Genomic DNA, 26,661 nt, shown 5'->3' with positions numbered 1-26,661 from the left:
GTTTACAATACAGTAGCTGCTAGCCAAATGTGGCTAACATAAATTGAGATAAATTGAGATAAGCTATAAATGTAAATTACATGAGATTTCAAAAACTTTGTACAATATAAATATGGCAAAATAGCTTCCCAATAATTTTTATACTGATTACCCAGTAAAATGATATTTTGGATATACTGAGTTCAATAAATGTATTCATTTCATTTCTTCACTTGTTTACTTTTATAATGTGAATGAATGCTAGAAATTTAAAAATTACACAAGTGGCTGACACTGTATTTCCCATTGAACAGCAGCAGTCTATGGTCTGGACAGAACCAGCACCCATAGGACCTGAGGGCACAGGTGACTTCCAAGCACACTAAAGTTGAGAAGCACTAGATTATCAACAGAGAGAGGCTTAGAGATGGTAGCATTTGTCAGTTCAGTTCAAATAAAAAGCTAATAGATTGCAAAATGAAACTGCAAGATAGTCAGTAAATCAATTTAAGTAATAAACAAATGGCTGAGTCACAGCAAAGCCGCTGAGGTACAATTAGACCAATAATTGAAAAAGAGAAAACCACAAGGATGGTAGCCAACTCTGTTCCTCAAAAGAGGATGACCCAAAAAGTACAATTCAAAGTACAACGCAGCAATACTAAATGGTACCATCATATCTTTCACATTGGATCCCTTTTGCAAATAGTGCATATTTATGATTATAACAAAAATTGTTAAATACAGGATAAAAGATTAATTGCACTTTTCTCTCCCACGATTTATTATAAAACTGTAATGCCAATTTTTCAGATAAATAATAGTGCTATTTAATGATTTACAGATCACCACTATTCATTGTCTTATTTCAGTCCACTTAAATATATATATATATTTTTTTTTTTTTGTAGAGACAGAGTTTCACTTTATCGCCCTTGGTAGAGTGCCGTGGTGTCACACAGCTCACAGTAACCTCCAACTCCTGGGCTTAGGCGATTCTCCTGCCTCAGCCTCCCGAGCAGCTGGGACTACAGGCGCCCGCCACAACACCCGGCTATTTTTTGGTTGCAGTTTGGCCGGGACCGGGTTTGAACCCGTCACCCTCGGTATTTGGGGCCGGCGCCCTGCTCACTGAGCCATAGGCGCCGCCCTCCACTTAAATATTTTAATCACCCTTATTCTCAGTAAGGTCACTTGCTTAACTTAAACTATTTGAATTTGTAAAGCTCACAATCAGCCTATTTAAAAAAATCACTGTGCAGATACTTCCTAGTTAATGAAAGAAAATCCAAATCATTAACTTACAATGTGCTGTTTTTGTACAGCACCAACATATTTTCATTTGGACCTCACGACTAATGTAGTAAGGATAAACCTAAAAATAGGTAAAGTGTTAATGATTACATGTAAACACAGAATATATACAGGTGGCATTATAGTACGAATCAATGAGGGATCAAATCTTCTCCAGCTTCTGTTGTTTATGATAAACTACAAACAAATCTAGCAACAAATACTGGTATATATATACATATAATACAGTCTGTTACATTACACTTTCTTTAATTTAATATTTTTTCCCCAACAAACAGCTTCGGAGTGGTGGTGCTACATGCAACCATGGCACACAAATGTACCCTCTTCCCTGGCTCTCCAGGTGGCACAACTCAGGGTCATGCTTTCACTGCCTGCTCTTAGGCACTGCTGGGGGCTCTCCAGACTCTACTCTGAAATGTTTCCAAGGCAATTTTAAAACAAAGAGAAAAATACTGCGCCAGGAGCCAGACCGTCTATTAAGACCAGGCGAGGTACAGAAAGACCCATTCTGAAATACACTCTCCTAGAGATTAGGTAAGAAATACTGAATGTGGCCAAATACATACATCTCTAGGCCACTGTTTCCCAACTTTTATGTATAAAAGAGGCGTGGCGAGAGATTAGATACTTTTTAACACTTTCACTGCAGCATTCTGAGTCTTACCAAGGTCTAAACTGATGGCGGAACCGTCACCCAGCGACTCCGGGTGCTCCTTCCTCTACACAACCTCCCTTTGGGAATGCGGGCCTACATAGTCAATAAAACCTACTTCCGTGTATCATTGGCCGTAAAGCCAGGCACAACCAATCGTGTTACTGGAATGTTAAAAGCCTTTACCCATAACAAACACTTGGAACGACAATTACAACTTTCGATAAAGGTATACTTCAAGGCGTTTTGCTCCAGCCTTGCAAATGCGTTTAAACCGGCTGCTGCGGTCAAAAGGAAAACATCTCACGCCTCTAAAACTGAAGGGCGTGCCTTTTTCTCTAATGATGACTGCGCGGGCCATTTCTTCTCAAGGGGTCTGCGGGAACTTCAGTGAAATAGGAAAGGACAGCCATTCTAGAAAGACAATCGACTCCTCCGAGATGGGAGGAGGGCAGCGCGCTGGTAAAAAGGGTTTTTAATTCAAGGACTTTGAGGAGACTGCTTCCAGAGGAGCCGGAGGGTAGCAAACGTCCAACCAGCAGGGGCGGGGCACCCCTGAAGACTGCGAAGAAAAAGTGCGCGGTTTAAGGTCAACAGTCCCCGCACCCCGTCCCAGGGAGGCCCCAGGTGGGCTCCCCCGGATAGGTGGAGATTTGCACACCCTCCCGCGGTTAGGGAGCGTGCACACGAGCGGTGGGACGGAGGGCGGCACCCGGTTGGCCTTTTACACACACACGCACACACACACAGCCGCGCACACACGCACCCTGCCACCCTCCTTCCTAGGGGCGGGGCGGGAGGGCGCTGCCCTCACACAGGAAGTCAGGAAACCCAGGGGACAGAGCAGCCACAACTTCGGGCCATTTAAACCCTCTCCCCCACGTCAGCCAATGGGCAAGCAATGGCCTCCCCTCCCCCCGCGCCCACCCCCGCACCCAGACCCCTCGCGCGCACCCCGGCGCCCATGCGCCTACCGCACACGCCTGCCGCCTGCCCCGCCGCCCTCGGCGGGCACGGCCCGGGCCCCGGAGCGCCTTTGTGCAGCGCCTCGTCAACCTGCCCTCCGTCCGCGGGGCCCCGCGCCCCACCTCCTCACCGAGAGCCCAGCAGCCTCGCAGCGGGAAGCCCCCTCTTCACGTCGCGCCGCAGCTGCAGGACGCCGAGGCCAGCCTGGAGAGTGCTCGCACGGCGGCCGCAGCGGCACACCGATCCCCGCAGGCTGGTCTCCGAGGGAGGGTAAGTTCCAGGGCACGTCGGAGCGCGCCGGCGCGGGGGCGGGGCGGGGAGCGGGGGCGGGGCGGGCCCCACGTGACGGACGGGCGGGGCGGGCGGCTCACGTGACGGCCCGAGCGCGCGGGGCGGGCTGGGGGCTTCAGGGACCAGCGGGGGGCGCGGCGGCTCCGCGAGGGGGCGCGGCCGCGGGAGGCTGCTGGGGCCGGGGCGGCAGACTGAGCGCGCGGCCCAACGGGCGAAAGCACTTTGTAAACACGGAGTGGGAGGCGTTAAGAAAACACTCGTGGGGAAAACGAGGGAAGGGCGGGCGGGAAGCGGACGCACCACCAAGGCGGCGGGAACGGAGCCCAGAAAACGACAGCCGGCCCGTGGGCCTTACCCGCTTACCCCCTCTGCCCCCGGCCGGCTGGGGCTCCCGCCGGGCTAGGTCAGTCGTTTGCGGGCCTGGAAATCACACTGGGACGCTCGAAAAAGTGCCGCACACTGCCTGTAGGGGACGAAATGGAACTCTGGGGACGCTGAGTCCGTGACCGAGTCTGTGCGGAGCTGCTCTTCGAAGCCGCCAGGGTAGAGTGCTGGACACCTGTACACGCTCAGCTGAGGAGACTTTTGGGGACCCACGAGGGCCCGCGCCAGGAAAGGCGGCTGCCGAGCAGCATAACCAGCCGTTCAGCCTTCAGCGGTCCACTGGGCCCACTGCGTGCAAGCCCAGTGGGGGGCCACGGTGTCATTGTCCAAAGTCAGCCCAGTTGGCAGTGTGGCAGCAGAGATCCCGGAAGTTACAGGCATTGAAGGTCTATGATAATGGGAAAGAGACCTACCTTAAATGCCAGTAATTATCCCTCTACCCTTTCGAATCCCCGCTATCAAATGACTTAAAAAGCTGCCTTTCAGCCCTAAAATTTAACGACTGTGAGAAAATTGCTGCTGTATGCTTCTGCTGACAAGTATTAGGACTTCAGAAATATTCACTAACCTATTGAATGTGCCCATTAACGTGCCAAGATAAAATAATACAGACGGGGGTGGCGGACAGGATATGAATTGAGAGCCACAGTGTCTGGAGTTGGCTTTTTTTCATACCTGAAGATACCACAATATCTGGCTTCCTTATCACACGCCAAACTCCCAGTTGTTCTTTAAAGGATACAAAGAATCCATTGGCGAGACTTTACCAGCCGCTGTTTACAACCTTCGCATTAAATCTAACAGGAGACTTAAGTTTTTTAAGATAGTCAATTTTTAGAGAGGAAAGATAAGTTTAAGAGTTGGTAAAAATAAGCCTGACACTACGTTATATCTTCATCCTTTCGTTTGCTACTCCTTCCTTGCCACCTACTTTTTCTGTCTCCCTCAATTTGTGCCACGTTCCCTTTTCTGTGCCCTTGTTCAGCATACAGAAAATTGCTGCTGTATGCTTCTGCAACTGTTTTCCATAGACTCCCTTTGTTATTTCTTTCTAAAACCAAAAACAAGGACAGACTGTAGAAAGGAAACAATGCCCTGATAGAAATGTGTTGATAACCTTATCTTCCTTCTTTCTCAAACCTGAATTGGGCACCCCTGGTTTCAGCAAGAGATAGAGCTAAACAGTTTGCATGCATTTACTGATCTGCTTGTAACTCCACTTCCTATTTCACAACCTAATCTCAGATGATACCACAGTGCCCACAGGATGCTGATCACTACCAACAGCAGATGGAGTCAGATAAAAAGAGCTCTCTTGCTGGAGTGGTGTTTTGAAAGAACCTAATGGAGAGCTATGAAATCATATGCAACATTGCCTCTAGTTAGTTTTAAAATAACACTTGTAGCATATGTCTGGCGCCTGCGCTCAGGATCTCAACAGATCGGTTTCAGAATTTTGACATTTCACGGGTTTCTTAGGAAGTAGCCCAGTTCCAAAATGTAGAATTCAAATGTAAGCTACACACACAGGCAGAGATTTGAGTCTGATTTGTTTGTATATATATATCCCAAGTGCCTAAAAGCACTTGGCATATGGTAAATGCAGGAGATATTCCTGCTGACTATTTCTTTGGGTGAAAATGGTACTCTGTAAATAGCTGCATAAACTTGTCCTACTTCTTGATTCTTTAATGAGTAACCTACTTTTCATTGTATATTTCTAGATGAAAAAGCATAAAATTATACCTGGCAGCACTACTTTGGCGAGGGTATAAAGAAGCAGGAATTTGGCAGTAACTATCAAAATTACAAACGCATATGCACTTGGAACCTCCAATTTCATTTTTAGGGATTTATCTCCCAGATATATTTCTACACATGAGAAATAATAAAATATTTCTTACTAAGAATAGCAAAGGATTGAGAAAACCTAAATATACATCAACGAGACACTAGTTAAATTATACTCATGCATTTTAACATTATGCAGCTGTTAACCAAAAAAAAAGTGTTTCACTTTTATTAAAATATGTTAATGTTTTAATATTAAGACCTCCAAGGTTTTTAAGTGAAAAAAGCAGAAAACGGTGCAGAATGATGTACTCGCTTGTATATGCATTAAACGAAGACAAACTTTTGGAAAATGAGAACTCACTGGACAGAAAGCATAGGAGACTTTTCACTGTATTGATATTTAAAATTTTTGATATTTGAACCTTGAAAAAGATTTATCTATCCAAATAGTCCGTGTTTAAAGTTTTCTGGTATCTTTGTTTTGTTTGTTGAGACAGAGTTTTAGTTTGTCACCCCTCTGTAGAGTGCTGTGTCATCACAGCTCACAGCAACCTCCAACTGCTGGGCTTAGGCAATTCTCTTGCCTCAGCCTCCCGAGTAGCTGGGACTATAGGCACCCACCACAACACCCAGCTATTTTTTTGTTGCAGTTTGGCCAGAGCCAGGTTTGAACCCGCCACCCTTGGTATATGGGGCCGGTTCCCTACCCACTGAGCCACAGGAGCCACCTGGTATCTTTACTTTGTTATTAAAATGCTCAGGCTTCATTTATTTAATAAAACTTTACCAGAGGGTGGCGCCTGTGGCTCAGTGAGTGGGGTGCCGGCCCCATATACCGAGGGTGGCGGGTTCGAACCCTGGCCCCGGCTGAACTGCAGCCAAAAAATAGCCGGGTGTTGTGGTGGGCGCCTGTAGTCCCAGCTGCTCGGGAGGCTGAGGCAGGAGAATCGCTGAAGCCCAAGAGCTGGAAGTTGCTGTGAGTCCTGTGACATCATGGCACTCTACAGAGGTTGCTGTGAGTCCTGTGACATCATGGCACTCTACTGAAGGCAGTAGAATGAGACTCTGTCTCTACAAAAAAAAAAAAAAAAAAACTTTACCAGATATCAGGTTATCAAACTAGTACTCAGATTTCTGAACAATATCTATTCCTTGTTGTAATAATTTAAGAGTGAGGTAATATGTTTAGTTTGAGGCTTAGTCCACCTTTTATCAAATGTATGTTGATTCTCAAAAGTATTTTTCTTAGGGGCCAGGCATGGTGGCTCATGCCTATAACCCCAGCACTTTGGGAGACCAAGGTGGGCAGATGGCCTGAGTTTACGAGTTTGAGACCAACCTGAGCTACAGCGAGACCCCATCTCCAAAAAATGCTAGCGTGTGGTGGGCGCCTGTAGTCCCAGCTACTTGGGAAGCTGAGGCAAGAGAATCACTTCAGCCCAAGAATTAGAGGTTGCTGTGAGCTATGACGCTATGGCACTCTACCAAGGGTGACAAAGTGAGACTCTCTCAAAAATATATATATATATTTTTTTTTTCTCAAAGAAGAGCCTTGGGCGGCGCCTGTGGCTCAGTGAGTAGGGCGCTGGCCCCATATGCCGAGGGTGGCGGGTTCAAACCCAGCCCCGGCCAAACTGCAACAAAAAAATAGCCGGGTGCTGTGGCGGGCACCTGTAGTCCCAGCTACTTGGGAGGCTGAGGCAAGAGAATCGCTTAAGCCCAGGAGCTGGAGGTTGCTGTGAGCTGTGTGATGCCACGGCACTCTACCAAGGGGCATAAAGTGAGACTCTGTCTCTACAAAAAAATTAAAAAATAATAAAAAAAAAAAGAGCCTTGCTTAAAGGAGTTCTAACAAATTATATCCTCTGTTTTAAACAATAAAATTAGAATTTCTTGGATCATTTGTCCATGTCAAGAATATTATATTTTGGGAAAAACACTAAAGGCATGTGTTTCTCTGTGTATCTGTTCACTTGCCCACTTTGCAGTATCAACTGCCTCTTGTTTCTATGGGTTACATAGATGCCCTGTAAATAGTTTTGCCTGATATGTTCCATTATTTGATTATATTTATTTGTAGGCTTAATTTCCAGAAATCTTAAAGAGAATTGTAATGATGACTTCAATACCAGTGAAAGTTAGATAACACCATCTCTTTAAGGATTTTAATAAAAGAGCTTTATAATACTATGAAATCTCATGTTTTCTCTATATAAATTCACATGATCAATTTTGCAACTTATAGTCAAATGCAGGCATAAAGAATTAGTACTAGTGGCCAGTTGCCTATAATCCCAGCACTTTAGAGGACCATGGTTGGAGGATCCCTTGAGGCCAGGAGTTCTAGACCATGTCTCTCAAGAAAAAAAAAAAAAAACTAGCAGGGCATAGTGACAATGATGATAAGTGCCTGTAGTCCTAGCTATTCAGGAGGCTGAAGCAAGAGGATTACCTGAGCATAGGAGTTTGAGGTTTCTGTGAGCTATAATTGTGGAACTGCACACCAAACCTGGACAACAGAGCAAGACCCTGTCTGAAAAAAAAAAAATTAGAAGAATAATTAGTACTTGTCAAAGTTGGTTATACAAATTAGGGCATTCTTGTCATCCCAAACTAAGAGTCCAGGGACCAGGGACAGAAAGCAAGCACTCAGGGCACATCACATCAGCTCCAAAAATCAAATGTTATGCAAAGGCCAGCTACCAAAATGGCCTTTTGTAACCCTAAAACCAGTTTTACCTAGAAGCTGCTGAAATAACCTACCTTGACTCTAAAACTAGTTTTCCCTACCACTGTCACTCACCAATGAGAGCTTGCCAGTCCCCAGAGCTTTTCTAATTAATTTTGTTACAAAACAATATATAACATTTCTCTTTCTAATAAAACCACCAATAATTTAAGACGTACTGAAGACAACCCCAGTCTGTGTGTGCCCCAAATTACACTTCTGTGATTTACAGGTTTGTCTCTATATTTTAGTTTGACTTTGACATACTTGGTCTCAGAAATGGGATCCTCAGATGACTAGTTTATGGAACTATGGCTTGAGTACCCACACTTAGGCCCTTTGAGCCTGCAAACGTCTGCAGGTCACCTCTTTTCCCGGTGGTGAGTCTCTGTCAGATCAAGCTCCTAAGTTTTCTTTTGGTTGAGTTCAGTTTTATTTGGGAATTGGTTAGGAGGCGTCTTTCCCCCTTCTAGTTAATAAGATCTTAATGGTTGGGTGGCGCCTGTGGCTCAAGGAGTAGGGTGCCGGTCCCATATGCCAGAGGTGGAGGGTTCAAACCCAGCCCTGGCCAAAAACTACAAAAAAAAAAAAAAATCTTAAAGGTTAGCAGGGGTTTTCTCACTTCATGGTATTTCCCTGGTTAGGAAGAATATTTTTTTTACCTGGTTATGTGGTCTCCTGTTGAAGACGAATTTTTTTCTCTTGTTAAAGAAGGCTTACTTGAAATGTCAGCTTTCAGGAAACACTGTACTATATCTGTTGGTATGATCATGATAGCATTTAAGTAGCTGTCATGGCAACCACAATGTAATCCTCCATCAGTGTCATGGAACACCCAGGAATACCCCAGGAAGTGAGCAGGGTGATTCAGCAGGTGGCACACTCCTGTCTCCTGTGAGTCAGGAAAATACCAATGTCCTCACTCAGCGTTGCTAGAGGCACCATTCTATGAGATACAAAACACGGCCACAACAGGATCTGTAGCACTTTCCGTAAGAGCCAAGTGTTGGCTTCTTGAAACATTTCAAAGCCTATTTTCATTGATTTTTAAGCCAGATTTTCACTTTGTGAGTAATACAGAGCCTTTACTTATTTCTCTTCTTTTTACTTTTGAAGCAAATCACAACAAAGTCTTTACTTTCATCTTTGGGGTCTGTGGTCAGTAAGAAGGTAAAACTTTGTTCTTTTTACTGCCTTGCTGGTTTTGTTCAATGGTTAGTAAGAAAAGAGACTAAAAGTAATGGTTAAAAATGAGGTATTTTTAGCCTTCATGTCCTGGTAGAACATCACAGAATTTGGAATTGTCAGGATGACCGAATTCAAATCTCGAGGTGGAGTAAAGCTCCTATGCTTTGCATATTCTGTAAAATCTGTGAAATCAAAGTGAACTGTGGGCTCAGCTCCTGTAGCTCAAGCAGCTAAGGTGCCAGGTTGGAATCCAGCCCGGGCCTGCCAAACAATAATGACAAATACAACCAAAAAATAGCCAGGGGTTGTGGCGGGTGCCTGTAGTCCCAGCTAGTTGGGAGGCTGAGGCAAGAGAATCACTTAAGCCCAGGAGTTGGGGTTTGCTGTGAGCTGTGATGTCATGGCACTCTATCCAGGGCAACAGCTTGAGGCTCTGTCTCAAAAAAAAAAAGTCAACTGTTTTATGACTCTGAAACATCTATTCAGTATTCACAGTGTGCTAAATCCAAAATGTTTATTTATTTATTTTGAGATAGAGTCTCACTGTATCCACCTGGGTAGGGTGCCGTGGTGGCAGCCTAGCTCACAGCAACCTCAAACTCTTGGGTTCAAGAGATCTTCCCGCCTCAGCCTCCCAGAGTGGTAGGATTACAGGCATGAGCCACACCACAGGCCCGAAGGTTTATTTTGAGAAAAGGAATATAAATAGATAAATAATATGGGCACTTTGAAAAGGCATCAGAAAAGCTCTTCCATGTAGAACTTTCTTCTGACTTCTTGTTTGATTAACTTTCTTTTTTCTTTTCTTTCCTTGAGACAGATTCTCACTTTGTCACCCTCGATAGAGTGCTGTGGCATCACAACTCACAGCAAACTCAACCCCTTGGGCTTAAGCGATTCTCTTGCCTCAGCCTCCCAAGTAGCTGGGACTACAGGTGCCTGCCACAATACCCAGCTATTTTTTTGTTGTAGTTGTCATTGTTTGGCAGGCCTGGGCTGGATTCGAACCCCCCAGCTCCACTGTATGTGGCTGGCACCCTAGCCCATGAACTACAGGCACCGCACCTTGATTAACTTTCTTGTGTATGTGTGTGTGAGTGAAAGAGAGAGAATTTTGTATAAATAATAACGTTGAGTCCTATTTAGGTTGGGGGAAAATATATGAAAGAAATCAAAAGTTGTATTAACACTTAAGGAAATTGGGGTGAGAGAGAAAAAAAGAATTTTTTTTTTCTTGAGACAGAGTCTTACTCTGTCGCCCTGGGTAGAGTGCTGTAGTGTCATAGCTCACAGCAACCTCAAACTCCTAAGCTCAAGCGATCCTCTTGCCTAGCTTCCCAAGTAGCTCAGACTACAGGTGCCCACCACAATGCCTGGCTAGTTTTTCAATTTAGTAGAGATGGGATCTCGCTCTTGCTGAGGCTGGTCTCAAACTTCTTAGCTCAAGTGATCCACCTGCCTTAGCCTCCCAGAGTGCTAGGGTTACAGGCATGAGCCACCATGCCTGGTCTAGAAAAACCCCCCTTGAAGTTCAAGACCAACCTGAACAAGATCAAGACCCTGTCTCTACTAAAAATAGAAAAACCAGCTGGGTATTGTGGCTGGCTCCTATAGTCCCAGCTACGTGGGAGGCTGAGGCAAGAGGATCACTGGAGTGTAAGAGTTTGAGGTTTCTGTGAGCTATCTGACACCATGGCACTCAACCCCAGGGTGACAGAATCTGTCTTAAAAAAAAGAAAAAGAAAAAACCCTCCTGAGTTTGACAGAGAAATTGTGTGCTGGCTCTGCATCTGGGCACGTGGCCTCACCAGCACGACTTAAAATTACATTTCTGAACACTTAACTGTGTAAAAGTATCTAGTGATAGTTTTCCATGGCTGCACACAATTAATCCCAACTTGCAGCCTGTTTTCACAATCTTTTCTGAATCAGATTCTCTGATGTGTTGATACTGAATATCCTTATTGCAATCCACATTATTTCTGCAGAGATTTATATAGACCTTCACTTCCATGGTTAACAGAGGAAGGAGGGTGGGTTTTCCTTTGTGATGGGCTTCTTTGAAATCACAGATTCTGGAGCCCTTCTCCTTAGTGGCTAGTAAGTTTATTTCTTCTCATATTAACCAGTCTTTTGAACCGAGATTGCTGCTCTCTGTCAAACTGGTTCCACTTCATTTTGTTGACCTTCGTTCCCCTGTGTGTTTGCAGGGCTCTGTTGGCTGATACAGAATGGTATAGCGCTGCAAGAATGATTCTTAAAAAGAGGCGTCTGTTTGATTAAAATCTGCTCTTTGATGCTTACTTCTTACACTTTTAGACATATTAATGTTTTTAATGTAAGTAAATTTACATTCTTTTGTCAGAAAACCTTATGTCATATAGTTCAGCCTACTTTAAGTGGTTATTTTTACTAAGAACCTAGAATAAAGGGAGAATGCTGATCATAGTTTCTATGAAAGATGATAAGGAAATAATATGGAATTATTTACTTGATGGTGTCTGGTAACTTTCTGTTCAATGGGTGGGGGGAGGAGGGCAGCAAAATGATTTCTAGAGAGGTTTTAGGACTCTGTGATTAGCCTCACAGTTCTGCTGTTACTTAAAGTCTCATCTGGACCAGCATTATCTTGGATATGACCTCTCATAGCCTCAGTTTCCTCTTCTGTCAAATGAGAAGGTTGGCTTGGATGATTCTAAGATCCTATTCAGCCCCCTCTATTCTTCAATTCCTTTTATGACCTCAAGATATTTGACAAAGGGCTCAGTGCCTGTAGCACAGTGGTTACAGCGCCAGCCACATACACAGTGGGTTCGAACTCGACCCAGGCCTACTAAACAACAGTGACAACTGCAACAAAAAAATAGCTGGGTGTTGTGGCTGGTGCCTGTAGTTCCAGCTGCTTGGGAGGCAGAGGGAAGAGAATCACTTAAGCCCAAGAGTTTGAGGTTGCTGTGAGCTGTGATACCATGACACTCTACTGTAGGTAACATAGTGAAACTCTGTCTCAAAAAAAAAAAAAAAAAAGATATTTGTCAAAGGTAGTCATTTTTTGGTTCTTGATTTACATTTTATTTTTTATTTTTATTTTTATTTTTTTGTAGAGACAGAGTCTTACTTTATCGCCCTCGGTAGAGTGCCATGGCGTCACACAGCTCACAGCAACCTCCAACTCCTGGGCTTAGGCGTTGATTTACATTTTAAAATAACATTTACTATAATATAAGAATACTTAACTCTCTTCCTTTCATCCTCAAAACATTTTTCTCTTAAGAAGGAGGGAAGGGTGAAGAAAGGAAGAGCAGAGAGAGGGAAGGAGGGGGGGTGGGGCCTTGGTGTGTGCCACACCTTTTGGGGGCAAGACAAGATTGCAAGAGGGACTTTGCCTAACAAATGCAATCAGTGTAACCTGGTTTATTGTACCCTCATGAATCCCCAACAATAAAAATAAATAAATAAATAATAAAAGCAAAAAGAATATTTTTCTCTTATACCCTTTAAAATAGATCTTGGATAGGAAGAACTATTTATTATCCTATTCTTCTGACCAGGAAATTGAGAAAGGTTCCATAATTGACCAAATGAAAGCCTTGAAGTCAGGATCGGCATTTCAGTCCTGTCTACCGGTCTTAGCCCTGCCATTGCCAATGGCAGGCATGTTCTTGAAGCTCGGGTCTGGATTCTCATCAGTCCAGAGAAGGAGAACAGTTAGCTGGTCCACCCTTACCTAAAGCCAGGGAGTCTGTATTTCTGTCCCTCCTTTGCGCTCCCTCGATCTAATTATATTCAGAAGAAAAATTAAACATGGATTGCCAATCTTTCTGGAAGTGGCTGTAGAATAAAGGATGACATCCTTATCAAGTAATATCCAATTAAATCACATTTCATTAAGGTGTGCCTGGCAGAACAACATTTTGTGGCATTTACCACGGCTTCACAATGACTCATGCTGAGTGTACTCCCGGTATTATATAACATACAATGAGTTATTTGAAAAGTAGTCACAATTTACAACCTGCAGTATTAAAATGAGTACTGAGTTAGGTAAAGGGACAGAGCCACGTTTCTACATTTCTTTCTTTCTTTCTTTTTTTTTTTTTTCAGTTTTTGGCCAGGGCTGGGTTTGAACCCACCACCTCCGGCACATGGAACTGGCGCCCTAGCCCTTTGAGCCACAGGCGCCGCCCTCTACATTTATTTCATTTGTGCAGCAGAGAAAATATGTCAGTTACCTTCTCGCTCTTCCTGGATTCCCTTCACACTGCAGTGTAGATGCTGAGTGTGAAGTAACTGAGGAGGGGAAGAATTCTGTACAGAAAACCTTTCTCTGGGCAGTGCCTGTTAGTTCCCTGTGTAAATAGGGATAACAGACGCTTCAGGAGATGAACAAAGAACAAAGTAGACAATTCACAAAAGAGGAAATTCAGTTGTGTAACAAACAGTGGGAAAAGGTTCCATCTCACTTGTAATCAAAGACATGCAAATTAAAACACAAATGAGAGGCCATTTCTCAAACAGTTCAGTGGTTGGGTTTTTTAGGATATTATTCAGTAATGGCATCAGTGTGAAAGCCACGCTTTCGGGCATGTTGCTACTAGCAATGTAAATGGATTCCTTTTCAATTAAAAGGAAAATTGACAGTGATACCAATGAAAAGTAAAGCATTAAAATTTTTTATGCTTTTTGAGCTAATAGTAATTTCACTCTTAGGAATCCATTTTTAGAAAGTCTAACAATGGGCCAGGGGCGGTGGCTCACACCTGTAATCCTAATGCTCTGGGAGGCCTGGGCGGGTGGATTGCCTGAGCTCAGCAAGAGTGGGACCCCGTCTCTAATACAGTAGCCACGTGTTGTGGCAGTGCCTGTAGTCCCAGCTACTCAGGAGGCTGAGGCAAGAGAATCACTTGAGCCCACGAGTTTGAGGTTGCTGTGAGCTGTGATGCCACAGCACTCTACTGAGAGCGACATAGTGAGACTCTGTCTCAAAAAAAAAATAATAATAGTAATAATACATTAAAGCATGGCTCATTCTACCAAAACATTGTGAAGCAATTAAAATTATTTTATGAGGCTGGGTGCAGCAGCTCAGGCCTGTAATCCTAGCACTCTGGGAGGTCAAGGCAAGTGGATTGCGTGAGCTTACGAGTTCAAGACCAACCTGAGCCAGAATAAGACCTCGTCTCAAAAAATAGCCAGGCCTTGTGGCGGATGCCTGTAGTCCCAGCTACTTGGAAGTCTGAGACAAGAGAATCGCTTAAGCCCAACAGTTTGAAGTTGCTGTGAGCTGAAATGTGATGCCACAGCACTCTACTGCAAGGGCAACAAAGTGAGAGACTGTCTTAAAATAAATAAATAAATAATTATTTTATGAAGTGTTCTAATCACGTAGGAAAATGAAAATACTTATGTAATGTGAGAAATCAGGTCATGAAAACTATGAAACACCCATGAAAATAAGTTTGTTTTTTTTTTTGTAGAGACAGAGTCTCACTGTACCGCCCTCGGGTAGAGTGCCCTGGCGTCACACGGCTCACAGCAACCTCTAACTCCTGGGCTTAAGCGATTCTCTTGCCTCAGCCTCCCGAGCAGCTGGGACTACAGGCGCCCGCCACAACGCCCGGCTATTTTTTGGTTGCAGTTTGGCCGGGGCTGGGTCCGAACCCACCACCCTCGGCATATGGGGCCGGCGCCCTACTCACTGAGCCACAGGCGCCGCCCAAGTTTTTTTTTTTAAGGTGAAAAAAACTTTTTTTTTTTTTTTTTAAGACACAGTCTCACTTGCTGCCCTAGATAGAGTGCCGTGGAGTTATAGCTCAGTCCAGCCTCAAACTCTTGGGCTCCAGCAATCCTCTTGCCTGAGCATCCCAAGCAGCTGGGACTATAAGTGCCCACCACAATACTTGGTTAGTTTTTCTATTTTGGGTAGAGACAGGGTCTCGCTCTTGCGCAGGCTGGTCTCCAACTCCTGAGTTCAAGCAATCCATGGGCCTCTGCCTCCTAGCGTGCTAAGGTTATAGGTGTGAGCCACTGTTCCTGGCCTAAAAGATTTATTTTTAGCGTGGGGGGGGGAAGAAAAGCTATGGAAGAAAATATTAGCTGTTTTCAGATTGGTAACTCTTATTTTTTTTTCCATATTTCCAATATTTTTATGTTGATCCCCTAGGACAATTATAATGAAGACACACGCGCTCACGTACACACAAAACAAATGAGAGAGGGAGAGAGAGAGAACAAAACTTAATATGTTTAATTAAAGTCCTTTTTTTTGCAGTTTTTGGCTGGGGCTGGGTTTGAACCTGCCACCTCTGGCATATGGGGCCGGCATCCTACTCCTTTGAGCCACAGGCGCCACCTAATTATAGTCCTCTTTTAAAAAATATTATCTAAAAAAATAAATAAATAAATAAAAACAAAATAAAAAATATTATCTAAAGGAAATCTGAAGTCCCTTGATACCATCTCTTAGCACCCTGACCTTTGTGTTTTGTTTTATGTACATCTTCACCTATGTTTTTTTTTTTTTTTTTGGTGGTTTTTGGCCAGGGCTGGGCTTGAACCCGCCACCTCTGGCATATGGGACAGGCGCCCTACCCCGTTGAGCCACAGGCACCGCCCACATCTTCACCTATGTTAAATAGATACTTAATCTGCCTATAAAACAAAAGGAAATGTTCCTCCTGATGGTTTCCATAGAAGTTTTGTGAGAATGTGCTCTAAGAAATAGCTTTATTTAGAGTCTTCCTAGTCTAGTCTCAACTCCATTTAAAATTCTAGTCTGTATCTGACAAGTTAGAACTCCTTTTTCAATATAATTAAAAGACCATATTGTTATTTTTCAAAAAGAAAGGAAAATGATAAAACAAACTAAATATAAAAGTTGATACTATTTAGTTTTCAAAAAGAGCAGCATAGCTTTTATCAGAGAGATAGCCAGTTCTTAGAGAAGAGAATCAGAACAAGATAGGGGAGGGTGGAGAAATCCTTTTACATAAACCTTTCCAAAAAAGAGAATTGTACAGTAATTTTTAACACTAGCCCGCTGTGAGTTATTTGCATGAGATAGACTAGCATTGGGGGGAGGCACCCATGTCTCCTCGGTTAGGGCTCTAGCCACATGCTCCAGGGCTGGGGGGTTCCAACCCAGCCCTGGCCTGCTAAACAACAACAACAAAAAAGAATAGCATTGGGTTAGGTTTGTATTGTACCACCTAAAATCAAAACTGGGTAGGTAGACTCAGTTGAACAGATTTTGGAAAAATAGGAGTGTCACTTTTTTTCAAGAATTCCTCCTCCCAACTAGGTAGAAGGGGAGAGAAATGGCCTGTTCATCAGCCAGTTCCTTTCCCCTCTTTTTTCCTAAAATACTCTGTTCTGAATTTGTCTCTTCTATTAGGAACTTATGATATCCTTTTGGTACTGAATCTGATTAATTCCATTTGAATATCAACAATTTCTCTGTTCCATCAGCTGTTCCATCATACGTGATTTGGAAAACAAAGCAAACCAAAAAAGTAACAAATGATGCAACCCTTTTTGCTCTTATATTTTGCACTAATAAATCAAAGATGAATGACATGACCCCTTTTATGATGGATGTTGTTAGCTTGCTAGACAGATTTAGCAATCCATTACTTAGCCTCTTCTCCTGGGACTCAGCCTTTTTCTCACATTTCCACATAGCGAGCTCACAGCCCTTTAAACGCTCACACCCTGTGCTGTTTTGTGTACATTCCATTCACCCTGCTCACCCATTATGGGTTATTGCCATCTGGTGGAAAAACAGGGTTGACTACCAGATGGTAGTTTTGAAATTCCGGAAGCAAAATGAAGTCGTTTTCATCAGGGGGAAAAAAAAATGCATTTGTTTTTCTCTTGCACATTCTGGTGTTCTAAAATAACAAGCGTTTTTCTATTTCTTTTTACATAGAGAAGTATACAACAAGTTCAGCTGTTGGTTAGATGAAAGAATTGACTTTCCACATAGACCACACAAGAACAGGGCTTATTAAAAAGTTAGTTAAAAGAGCTAAAAGTAGACCTCTCATTTGATCCCGCAATCCCATTTCTAAGCATCTGCCCAGAAGAAAAAAAATCATGTTCTCATAAGGACATTTGCATTTGAATGTTTACAGCAGCTCAATTCACAATCTCAAAGATGTGTTAACAACCCAAGTACCCATCAACCCATGAGTGAATTAATGAACTGTGGTATATGTATGCCATGGAGTACTATTCAGCCATAAAAATGATGGAGACTTTACATCTTTTGTACTTACATGGATGGAATTGAAGAACGTTCTCCTTAGTAAAGGAGAATTTCATCTCAAGAATGGAAAAGCAAACATCCCACATACCAATACTGATTTGAAATTAGTAGATGAACAACTGCAGACCCTCATAAGAGAAAAAAGCAATTAAATTCAAGAAAGAAGGCTCGGTGCCTCTAGTTCAGCAGCTAGGGCGCCAGCCACATATACTGGACCTGGCAGGTTGGAACCCAGCCCAGGCCTGCTAAACAACAATGACAACTGCAACCAAAAAATAGCCGGGCGTTGTGGCAGGCACCTGTAGTCCCAGCTACTTGGGAGGCTAAGGCAAGAGAATTGCTTAAGCCCAAGAGTTGGAGGTTGCTGTGAGCTATGACGTGAGGGCACTCTACGGAGGGTGACATAGTGAGACTCTGTCTCAAAAAATAAGTAAGTAAGTAAATAAATAAATACAAGAAAGGAGGAAGGGGAGTGGGGGGAAGGAGTTCTGTAAGGGCACACCTCCTGGGTGAATGGCTCAAGTACAACCTGGACTTTTATCTTACGAATGCAAGCATTGTAGCCTAATGGTATATATCTTTATGATAATAATAAAAGAAAAAAGTCAAGTAACTCTGTGATCCTAAAACAAAAATGACAAAACAAAATAGAGCTAAGATATCTCAAATGCTTTTCCCTTCACCAGGAAAAAAATAGGTAGTATCAGATATTTTCTACTTCTAAGCTCTATAATAGCACACTTAAGTCATTGAGCAATTTTAGTGTATGTTAGTTCTTAAAATGAGGTTTATTCTCGTACAAAATTTAGGATAGTCTTCAAAGTGACAGGATGAATATAAGTCCAAAGTAATGAGTAGTTTTTCTCTTCCAAATTGTCATAAAATTTACTAACAATATCACAATTCTTTGAAATCTAAATTCAATGAGATAGCAGGCCTGAGCTCCACAAAATTATCAACGTTATAAAAGACGTAAAAGGCAGAAGAATTTTCTTAGTCCATAGGGAGCTTTTTTGTGTGTGAGACAGAGTCTCACTCTGCCGACTTCAGTAGAGTACTCTGGTGTCACAGCTCACAGCAACCTCAAACTCTTGGGCTCAAGTGATCCTCTAGCCTCAGCCTCACAAGTAACTTGGACTAAAGGTGTCTGCTCAGGTAATTTTTAGAGACAGGGTCTCTCTTTTGCTCAAGCTGGTCTCGAACTCCTGAGCTCAAGGGATCCACCTGCCTTGGCCTCCCAGAGTGCTGAAATTACAGGGGTCAGCCACTGACCTCAAAGCCTATGGTAAAGGAGCTTTTGTAACAAAATACAATAAGCTGGATGGTTTGGCAACAACTGAAATTTATTTCACACCATTCTGGAGTCTGGAAAGTCCAAGATCAAGGTGCTAGCAGGTATGGTGTCTGGTGAGGATCCACTTTCTGATTCACGGTTGGCACTGTCAAGCCCTTTCCTCATGTGGCAAAAGGGACAATGAGCTCCCTTGTACCTGTATCTGATTTATGTGGGCTCACCTTGGGGTTTAGGATTTCAACATATAAATTGTGGGGGGTGACAAATAAAAAGAGCCGAATGAGGCATAATTGCCAAATGCTTGATTGAATTGTGAATCTAGAAAAAGAAAAGCAGGTGGGGCATAGTGGCTCACACCTGTAATCCTAGCACTCTGGGAGCTCCAGAGGGTAGATTGTTGTTTGACAGGCCCAGGGTGGATTTGAACCCGCCAGCTCTGGTGTATGTGGCTGGCGTCCTAGCTGCTTGAGCTACAGGCGCCAAGCCAATTTTGGCAGTCTTAACCCTACATTTTTCTGCAATACCTGGCAAAGATTAACAACCCAGTCAAAGCAGAGCGACAGGGAAGGGCCCCACCCCTTTGCCCCAAAAGATAATTGCCATGCCAACATGGCTGGATGAGTCAAGGAAGGCTCTGACGAATGTATGGTTTCAATAAAAGGCAATCAGGCCTGGTCAATCCATTAAAGCTCTTTTAGGAGGCACATGTGCATATGGACAAAAGCTCATGAATGGAGTCTATTTATATTTTCAAAAAGCCTTTCACGAAGTTCCACACAAAAGACTTTTAAAAATTGAGTCATCATGGTGCGCTGAGGCTGGTACAATGCAAGGGGGAGCTGCTTAGAGACCAGAAACAATGCTTTTTAGGATAAAAGGGCACTTCTTGGAGGAAGGAGTATAAACACTGGCATTCCCCATGACTATTTTTTAATATTTTAATGAATTATTTAGAGGTGGGAAGGCACAAGGACACTTATTCTTCTCATTAAGAAAAGCTCAAGTAGACGAGCATAACCTCAAGTCAGCAGGAGGCTATGTGAACAGGCAGAAAATATTGAATTCGTCTTCACGTGGGCAGAAATAAGATATGGAACTTTGGGGGAAATCATCTACATTTACACTTAGAAGATTCATTTACTCATTCATTCATTAAATGGTTACTGAAGATACGCCAGGGGACCAGAAACCACGCTGCACGTTGAGGAGCACTGGTCATAATTCAGAAGGCCTTTCTCCCTTAGGGAACTTTAAATGGAACAAGAAGATGTTTCCTGAATCTCGAGGAAAGTAAATTTAAGGAAATACTTCACCCAATAGGAAACACGTGGAGCTGAGTTTTCCAAGTGTTAAGCTGATAAGGCTGAAAAATATAAACGTACTTGACATATGTAGATATTTTCATAAAAGGCACTGCTGTGATGGTTTTGTTAAAGGAAGCTATTTGGGACTATATTCGTGACATCTGGATTTATTAGTCGGGGCCATTTTTGTTGCAAGTGACAAAAGTGGAGACTAATAAAGTAAAAGAAAGTAAAATAATAAAATAGAAAATAGAATAAAACAAGAAATAAAATCAAATATCTTGAAAAAAGAAAAAAGACTGGCTCAGGCATGGCTGAGTGTGGGAAGGCAAGGGAGGCCCTGAGAATGTGGTCTAAGCTTCCTATCTTTCGGCTGTTTTATTTTGTTCTGGATTCATTCTAAGATTTTTTTCCACATAGACCACATAGGTCTATGTGTAAGGATGAAAGACAGAAGAAATTCCAGTTTTTTGTGTTCCACGGCACCTGTGCTCTTTTGAGACACTTTTTCTGTAGCAGTAATATCATTTCCTGAAAAGGACTCTAAATGGCTATACTTGAATCACTCACTTTGGCTTGTAAGTTCAACTATTGTTACTGGCCAGCCAGGGACACCACCCAGCCTATTTTCAGGGCCAGGGTAAGGGGGAGCTGTCAGCCTCCCAAAACCACACAGACTGAAAGTTAAGGAGTCATTGTTTCCCAAATAGACGGTGCAGAGAAAAAACAATAAGAGAAACAACTCTCTGCTTTCCCTGTATAAAAATCATAATTTTTGTTCTTGTAAGCCACTAAGTTTTACAGCAGTTTGTTAACATAGCAATAGATAACTAACACACTGGGCTTGGTATAATAAGATAATTATGTTCCTACCTGGTAAGATGCAAAATAGTTCAATACATACAGGATCAACCAGGCATAGTGGCTTATGCCTGTAATCCCAGCACTTTGGGAAGCTGAGGCCAGGAGTTCAAGACCAGCCTGAGCAACATAGTGAGACCTGTTTTTACAAAACAGAACAATTATCCAGGTATGGTGGCACATACCTATAGTCCCAACTACTTGGGAGGCTGAGGCAGGAAGATTGCTTGAGCCCCGAAGTTTGAGTTTGGCTGGGTGCAGTGGCTCATGTCTGTAATCCTAGCACTTTGGGAGGCCCAGGTGGGTGGATTGTCTGAGCTTAGGAGTTCAAGACCAGCCTGACTAAGAGTGAGACCCCATCTCTACTAAAAATAGAAAAAAAAAACTAGCCAGGAGTAGTGGCAGGTGCCTATAGTCCCAGCTACTCAGGAGGCTAAGGCAAGAGTATCTCCTGAGCTCAAGAGTTTGAGGTTGCTATGAGCGGACACTCTACCAAGGGCAACAGAGTGAGACTCTGTCTCAAAAGAAAAGAAAAGTTTGAGTTTGCAGTGAGCTATGATCATACCATTGCACTGGGGAACAGAACAAGACCCTGTCTCAAAAAAAAAGAAAAAAGGCAGGAGCAGTGGCTCACGCCTGTAATCCTAGCACTGGGGAGGCCAAAGCAGGTGGATTGGCTGAGCTCACGGGTGCGAGACCAGCCTGAGCTAGAGCAAGACCTCATCTTGAAAAAAAAAAAAAATAGCGGGGCCTTGTGGCAGGTGCCTGTAGACCCAGCTACTTGGGAGGCTGAGACAAGAGAATCACTTGAGCCCAAGAGTCTGAGGTTTCTGTGCAGTATGATGCCATGGCACTCTCTCTCCAGGGTGACAAAGTGAGACTCTATCTCAAAAAATATATAGATATATATATATAGGATCAGCCAAACAAATCGGTTTAAGTGTCATATTGGGCGGCACCTGTGGCTCAAAGGAGTAGGGTGCCAGCCCCATATATCAGAGGTGGCAGGTTCAAACCCAGCCCCCTGGCCAAAAAACTGCAAAAAAAAAAATTAAAAAAAGATGTTTAAGTATTTTCTGAGTTGAATTTGAAAAAATAAGGCCTACCCCCAATGAAACTAGTGGGCATTATTTTTATGCATTAATAGACTTAGTACATGGTAGCTATATTGCATCTTATTAAATTCAAATCTTTTATTTTTTTTTTTTGCAGTTTTTGGCCGGGGCCAGGTTTGAACCCACAGTATATGGGGCCGGCACCCTACTCCTTGACCCACAGGTGCTGCCCTTAAATACAAGGGCAAGATACAGAACTTACTATTTTTGTAGCTAGGTAAAATCTAGACTCCATTATTTGACTATGTTCTGGATTGCTTCCCTAACTTTTTACTGGTTCAAATGAGGTTTTCAATTGTAATTTGAGGTTAAAAGAATCATTTGGCCAAGTTTCTGCTGACTAGTTGTTGTTCAAGGGTCTGGAATGTATCGCCATGAATTAAGGTCTATCCTATAAGGACAATGTGACTTGGTGTTTGAGATTTGTTTCTGTCTTCATGATCGTAGGCAACCTAAGTACCTCTCCCTGATGAAAAGAAAAAAAAACACATCTCCTAGGGAAAAAGAAAGAGGACTGAATCCAGTCATCCAAGGTGGGGGAAAAAATGTTTTAAAGCTGATTTCTTGTCTTTTATTTAGAATAAAATCAAAAAAAATTTTTAAATTTATAAAACACACAATCTGGGTATAGACACCAGACTGATGTAGCTTCATGAAAAATATCAAGTGGTAACCTCTGCCAACTGAGTAGAAGTAGAAATGTCCGTTAACCTCAACGGAAGTGCTCATACCTGCTGCCGTTTTCAGAAATGAATAGCTACCCTGGGGCATTTTCAAACTTACATACAACATGGAGTGGGATTTTTCCTACAATGATTGCCCTGGTATTTCAGAAAATTCTAATTAGCAACTAATTACCATTCCTCCTTGTCATCACACATCCTCAGTCTGCTGCTGTATCTTTATATCTCTTTCCATCAGGACAGAGGGAGGCCCTAATACGGACTGGAGGCACTTTGGATAATGATGTAGCCCAAAGAATGACATTGCACTTGCTGCGACTTCTGTAAGGTGAAACCACGTCCAGACCATTAATGGGCTCAATCAAGGTAGATCCACAGTTAAGTTAAATATGCTTCCCACCTTCCTGTAGCCCCCACGGACGGGAGGTAGGGCCCTTTACTTGGCATTCATTGGAATTCGATGAATACTTAGAATTCATTACTACTCATTACCAGCTCACTCATTTTGTATGTCGCAAATCCCTTCTGTTTAGCTAACACTCTTGTGCGTAGAACATGTTTTGACATATATTACATTTGCTGGAGATTTTTTTTTTATTTTCTTTTTCATCCATAGATAATTTTCAACTACTGTAGAGGACTGTTTTGAAGGTAGTTTTTGTTGTTGTTCAGTCCTTTGAAGCCTTATAAGGAAAACTCTATAAATAAATATCAGAAAGCACAAAATATATGTCCTGTCACCTACAGGTCTAGGTAAAACCCAAAGTACTGACCCCAAGGGACTTCAGTAGTATATTTATATGTATGTATATATATATATATATATATATATATTTTTTTTTTTTTTTTTCAGTTTTGGCCGGGGCTGAGTTTGAACCCGCCACCTCCAGCATATGCGGCCAGCGCCCTATTCCTTTGAGCCACAGGAGCTGCCCTGTATATATGTATTTTTTGAGACAGAGTCTCACATTGTTCCCCGGGCTAGAGTACAGGGGTGTGTTCACAGCTTATTGCAGCCTCAAACTCCTGGGCTTGAGTGATCCTCCTGCCTCAGACTCCTGAGTATAGCTGGGACTACAGGTGCCTGCCACCACACCCAGCTGATTTTTTTTTTTTTTTTTTTGAGACAGAATCTTACTATGTTGCCCTCAGTAGAGTTCCATGGCGTCACAGCTCATAGAAACCTCAAACTCTTGGGCTTAAGTGATTCTCTTGCCTCAGCCTCCCAAGTAGCTGGGACTACAGACACCCGCCACAGCGCCCGGCTATTTTTTGTTGCAGTTGTCATTGTTGTTTAGCTGGCCCAAGCTGGGTTTGAACCCACCAGCCTTGGTGAATGTGGCTGGCGCCATAACCATTGTGCTATGAGTGCTGAGCCAGAATTTTCTATTTTTGATAGAGACAGGGTCTCACTGTTGCTGACACTGTTCTCCAACTCCTGAGCTTGAGTGATCCTCCCACCTCGGCCTCCCGGAACCTTAGGATTACAGGCGTGAGCCACCTCACCCGTCCATGCAGTAGTATTTAGGAGGGATGTTTTGCAGGGAAGGTGGTGCCAGCCTATAGGATCTGGAGAAGAGAGAGAATCAGTGCTTCTATCTTGCACCTTGATGCCCTGGGCCTGAGGGGTTCAGAGTTTCAAAGCTCATCTCGTTCTGTTACGTCGAAATGGAATGCTTCTGTGCACCACGATCTTGATTTTACCTCCAGGGTTTGTATTCCACCTCTAGGTAATTCCAGAAATGGCTACTATATGTGATTATTAGTCTACCTACTTAAAGTAGAAAAGACTTCGTATGGCCAGGCACAGTGGCTCATGGCTATAATCCTAGCACTCTGGGAGGCCGAGGCGAGTGGATTGCCCTGAGCTTACAGGTTCAGGACCAGCCTGAGTGAGACCCCATCTCTAAAAATAACCAGGCGTCATGGCGGGTGCCTGTAGTCCCAGCTACTCTGGAGGCTGAGGCAAGAGAATCCCTTGAGCCCAAGAGTTAGAGGTTGCTATGAGCTGTGATGCCATAACACTCTACCGAGGGTGACAAAGTGAAGCTCTGTCTCAAAAAAAGAAAGAAAGAAAGAAAAATAAAAGAAAAACTTCTATGTACAATAGCAAAGAGAGAAACCATAAAGGGGAAGACAGATTTTATTACCAAAAAGGTAAAACATCTGCAAGTTAAAAAAAAAACACACACGGGCAGCTCCTGTGGCTCTGTGGGTAGGGCGCTGGCCCCATATACTGAGGGTGGCGGCTTCAAACCCTGCCCTGGCCAAACTACAACAAAAAATAGCCGGGCATTGTGGCAAGCGCCTGTAGTCCCAGCTACTTGGGAGGCTGAGGCAAGAGAGTCACCTAAGCCCAGGAGTTGAGAGTTGGACGTTGCTGTGGGCTGTGTGACACCACGGCTCTTTACCAGGGTGATAAAGTGAGACTCTGTCTGTAGGGGAAAAAAAAAAAAAGCACACCATCAATAGAATTAAAAGGCAAGTGAAAATAATAGAAGATATTGGCAAAATATGTAACAAAAGATTAGGGTAATTTTTTTTTTCAGACAGAGTCTCATTTATTCGCCCTGGGTTGAGTGCCCTGGCATCATAGCTCACAGCAAGCTCAAACTCCTGTGCTCAAGGGATCCTCTTGTCTCAGACTCCCAAGTAGCTGAGTCTACAGATCCCACCACAATGCCCAGTTAGCTTTTCTGTTTTTAGAACAGACGGGGTCTCGCTGTTGCTCAGGCTGGTCTCAAACTCCTGAGCTCCAGCTATCCATGCACCTCAACTTCCCAGAGTGCTAGGATTGCAGGCATGAAAGGTTAATATTTTTTCATGGAGAGAGAGTTCTTCCCAATCTTTATAAATAAAATTATGTTTTTATGTATTTTTCCTTTTCTGAGGATAGCATTTAGAGGCATTCAGAGTAATTCAGAGCTTGGCATACCACTGTAGGCTTTGCTACAACACAGTCACTAACAAAACTAGGCTGGCCCAAGTCCCTGGTAGAGCTGTTTACCTTTATACCAAGAACACTGGAACAGCACCAGGGTCTGTGAGAGCACAAGGGATCTGTGCCAGGAGAACCAAAGTTTCTTATAAGGTTTTCTAAAACCAGGAACACATCAGCAGGGTCTGTGGCCTTCCATGTGGCCTAATGTAGCCGTGACGAGATCAAGTGTGCTTTTTTTTATGGAGAACAGAAAATCTCCGTGAAAGCACTGAAGGCTCAAGCACAGAGCCACAAAGCTAAATTTAAAAATGAGGTTTGTCTGCATTTGAAAAAACAAGCCTTGGAAAAAAATTAAATTTCTTTCTGCTACTACATCACGGGACAGTGGATGGGCATGTTTTTACCAAACTTGGAGATTCATGTTATATGTGGCATGATCTGATTTAAAGTATAGCCCATATGTTGTGCAAGAAATTTATTTAGGGAGGATCCTGGGGAGAACCAAGAGAGATAGGCAGTTCTACTTTGGAGTGCTGAGCCGAAAGTTGAAAGTGATGCCCCTGAGGGGCCCATTGGGCGAGACATGCCTACGGGCGTGTTGTGAGGACTTTATATAATAAGATCATCCGTGTACAGCACTGACCTCAATGCCCGGCACATTCATTTATTCATTCAACGATGCAGCAAATTTTTACTGATTGAATACTGTGCCCCAGGCACTGGGGAGACTGCAGTGGACAAAACCAATGACAATCTTGACCCTCTCAGAGCTTCCATCCTCCTAACACACAGTAAACAATCATAAAAAATAGGCTAGCATTATAACATAACACAAACCATGCAAAATGTAAAAACCAATGTACTTTTGTCACCAGCTCCATTGGTAAAGATCCTCTGA

The 26,661-nt window shown here is 43.2% G+C and overlaps 2 protein-coding genes across 6 annotated transcripts in view; one reads left to right on the top strand and one right to left on the bottom strand.

The window, feature by feature from the left end:
• ARHGAP12 (Rho GTPase activating protein 12) overlaps positions 1-3,178 on the bottom strand; it is a 123,923-nt gene extending 120,745 nt beyond the window's left edge. For 4 of the 5 annotated variants that reach the window (XM_053572081.1, XM_053572084.1, XM_053572085.1 and 1 more), the window contains exon 1: positions 3,045-3,178. The gene's annotated coding sequence lies outside the window, so the exon portion shown is untranslated. The other variant, XM_053572082.1, reaches the window with a different exon arrangement.
• The window catches only part of LOC128572620 (WW domain-binding protein 11-like), a 33,346-nt gene continuing 8,896 nt past the window's right edge, over positions 2,212-26,661 (top strand). The window contains exons 1-2 of the mRNA XM_053572589.1: positions 2,212-2,410; positions 2,624-3,184. Coding sequence (XP_053428564.1) covers positions 2,212-2,410; positions 2,624-3,184 — 760 coding nt within the window. The remainder of the gene's footprint in view (positions 2,411-2,623; positions 3,185-26,661) is intronic.

The sequence above is a fragment of the Nycticebus coucang genome, chromosome 20, assembly GCF_027406575.1.
Source record: "Nycticebus coucang isolate mNycCou1 chromosome 20, mNycCou1.pri, whole genome shotgun sequence".
Lineage (NCBI taxonomy): Eukaryota > Metazoa > Chordata > Mammalia > Primates > Lorisidae > Nycticebus > Nycticebus coucang.
Note: the sequence above shows the minus strand (reverse complement) of the source record. Positions and strands in the feature narration are given on the sequence as shown.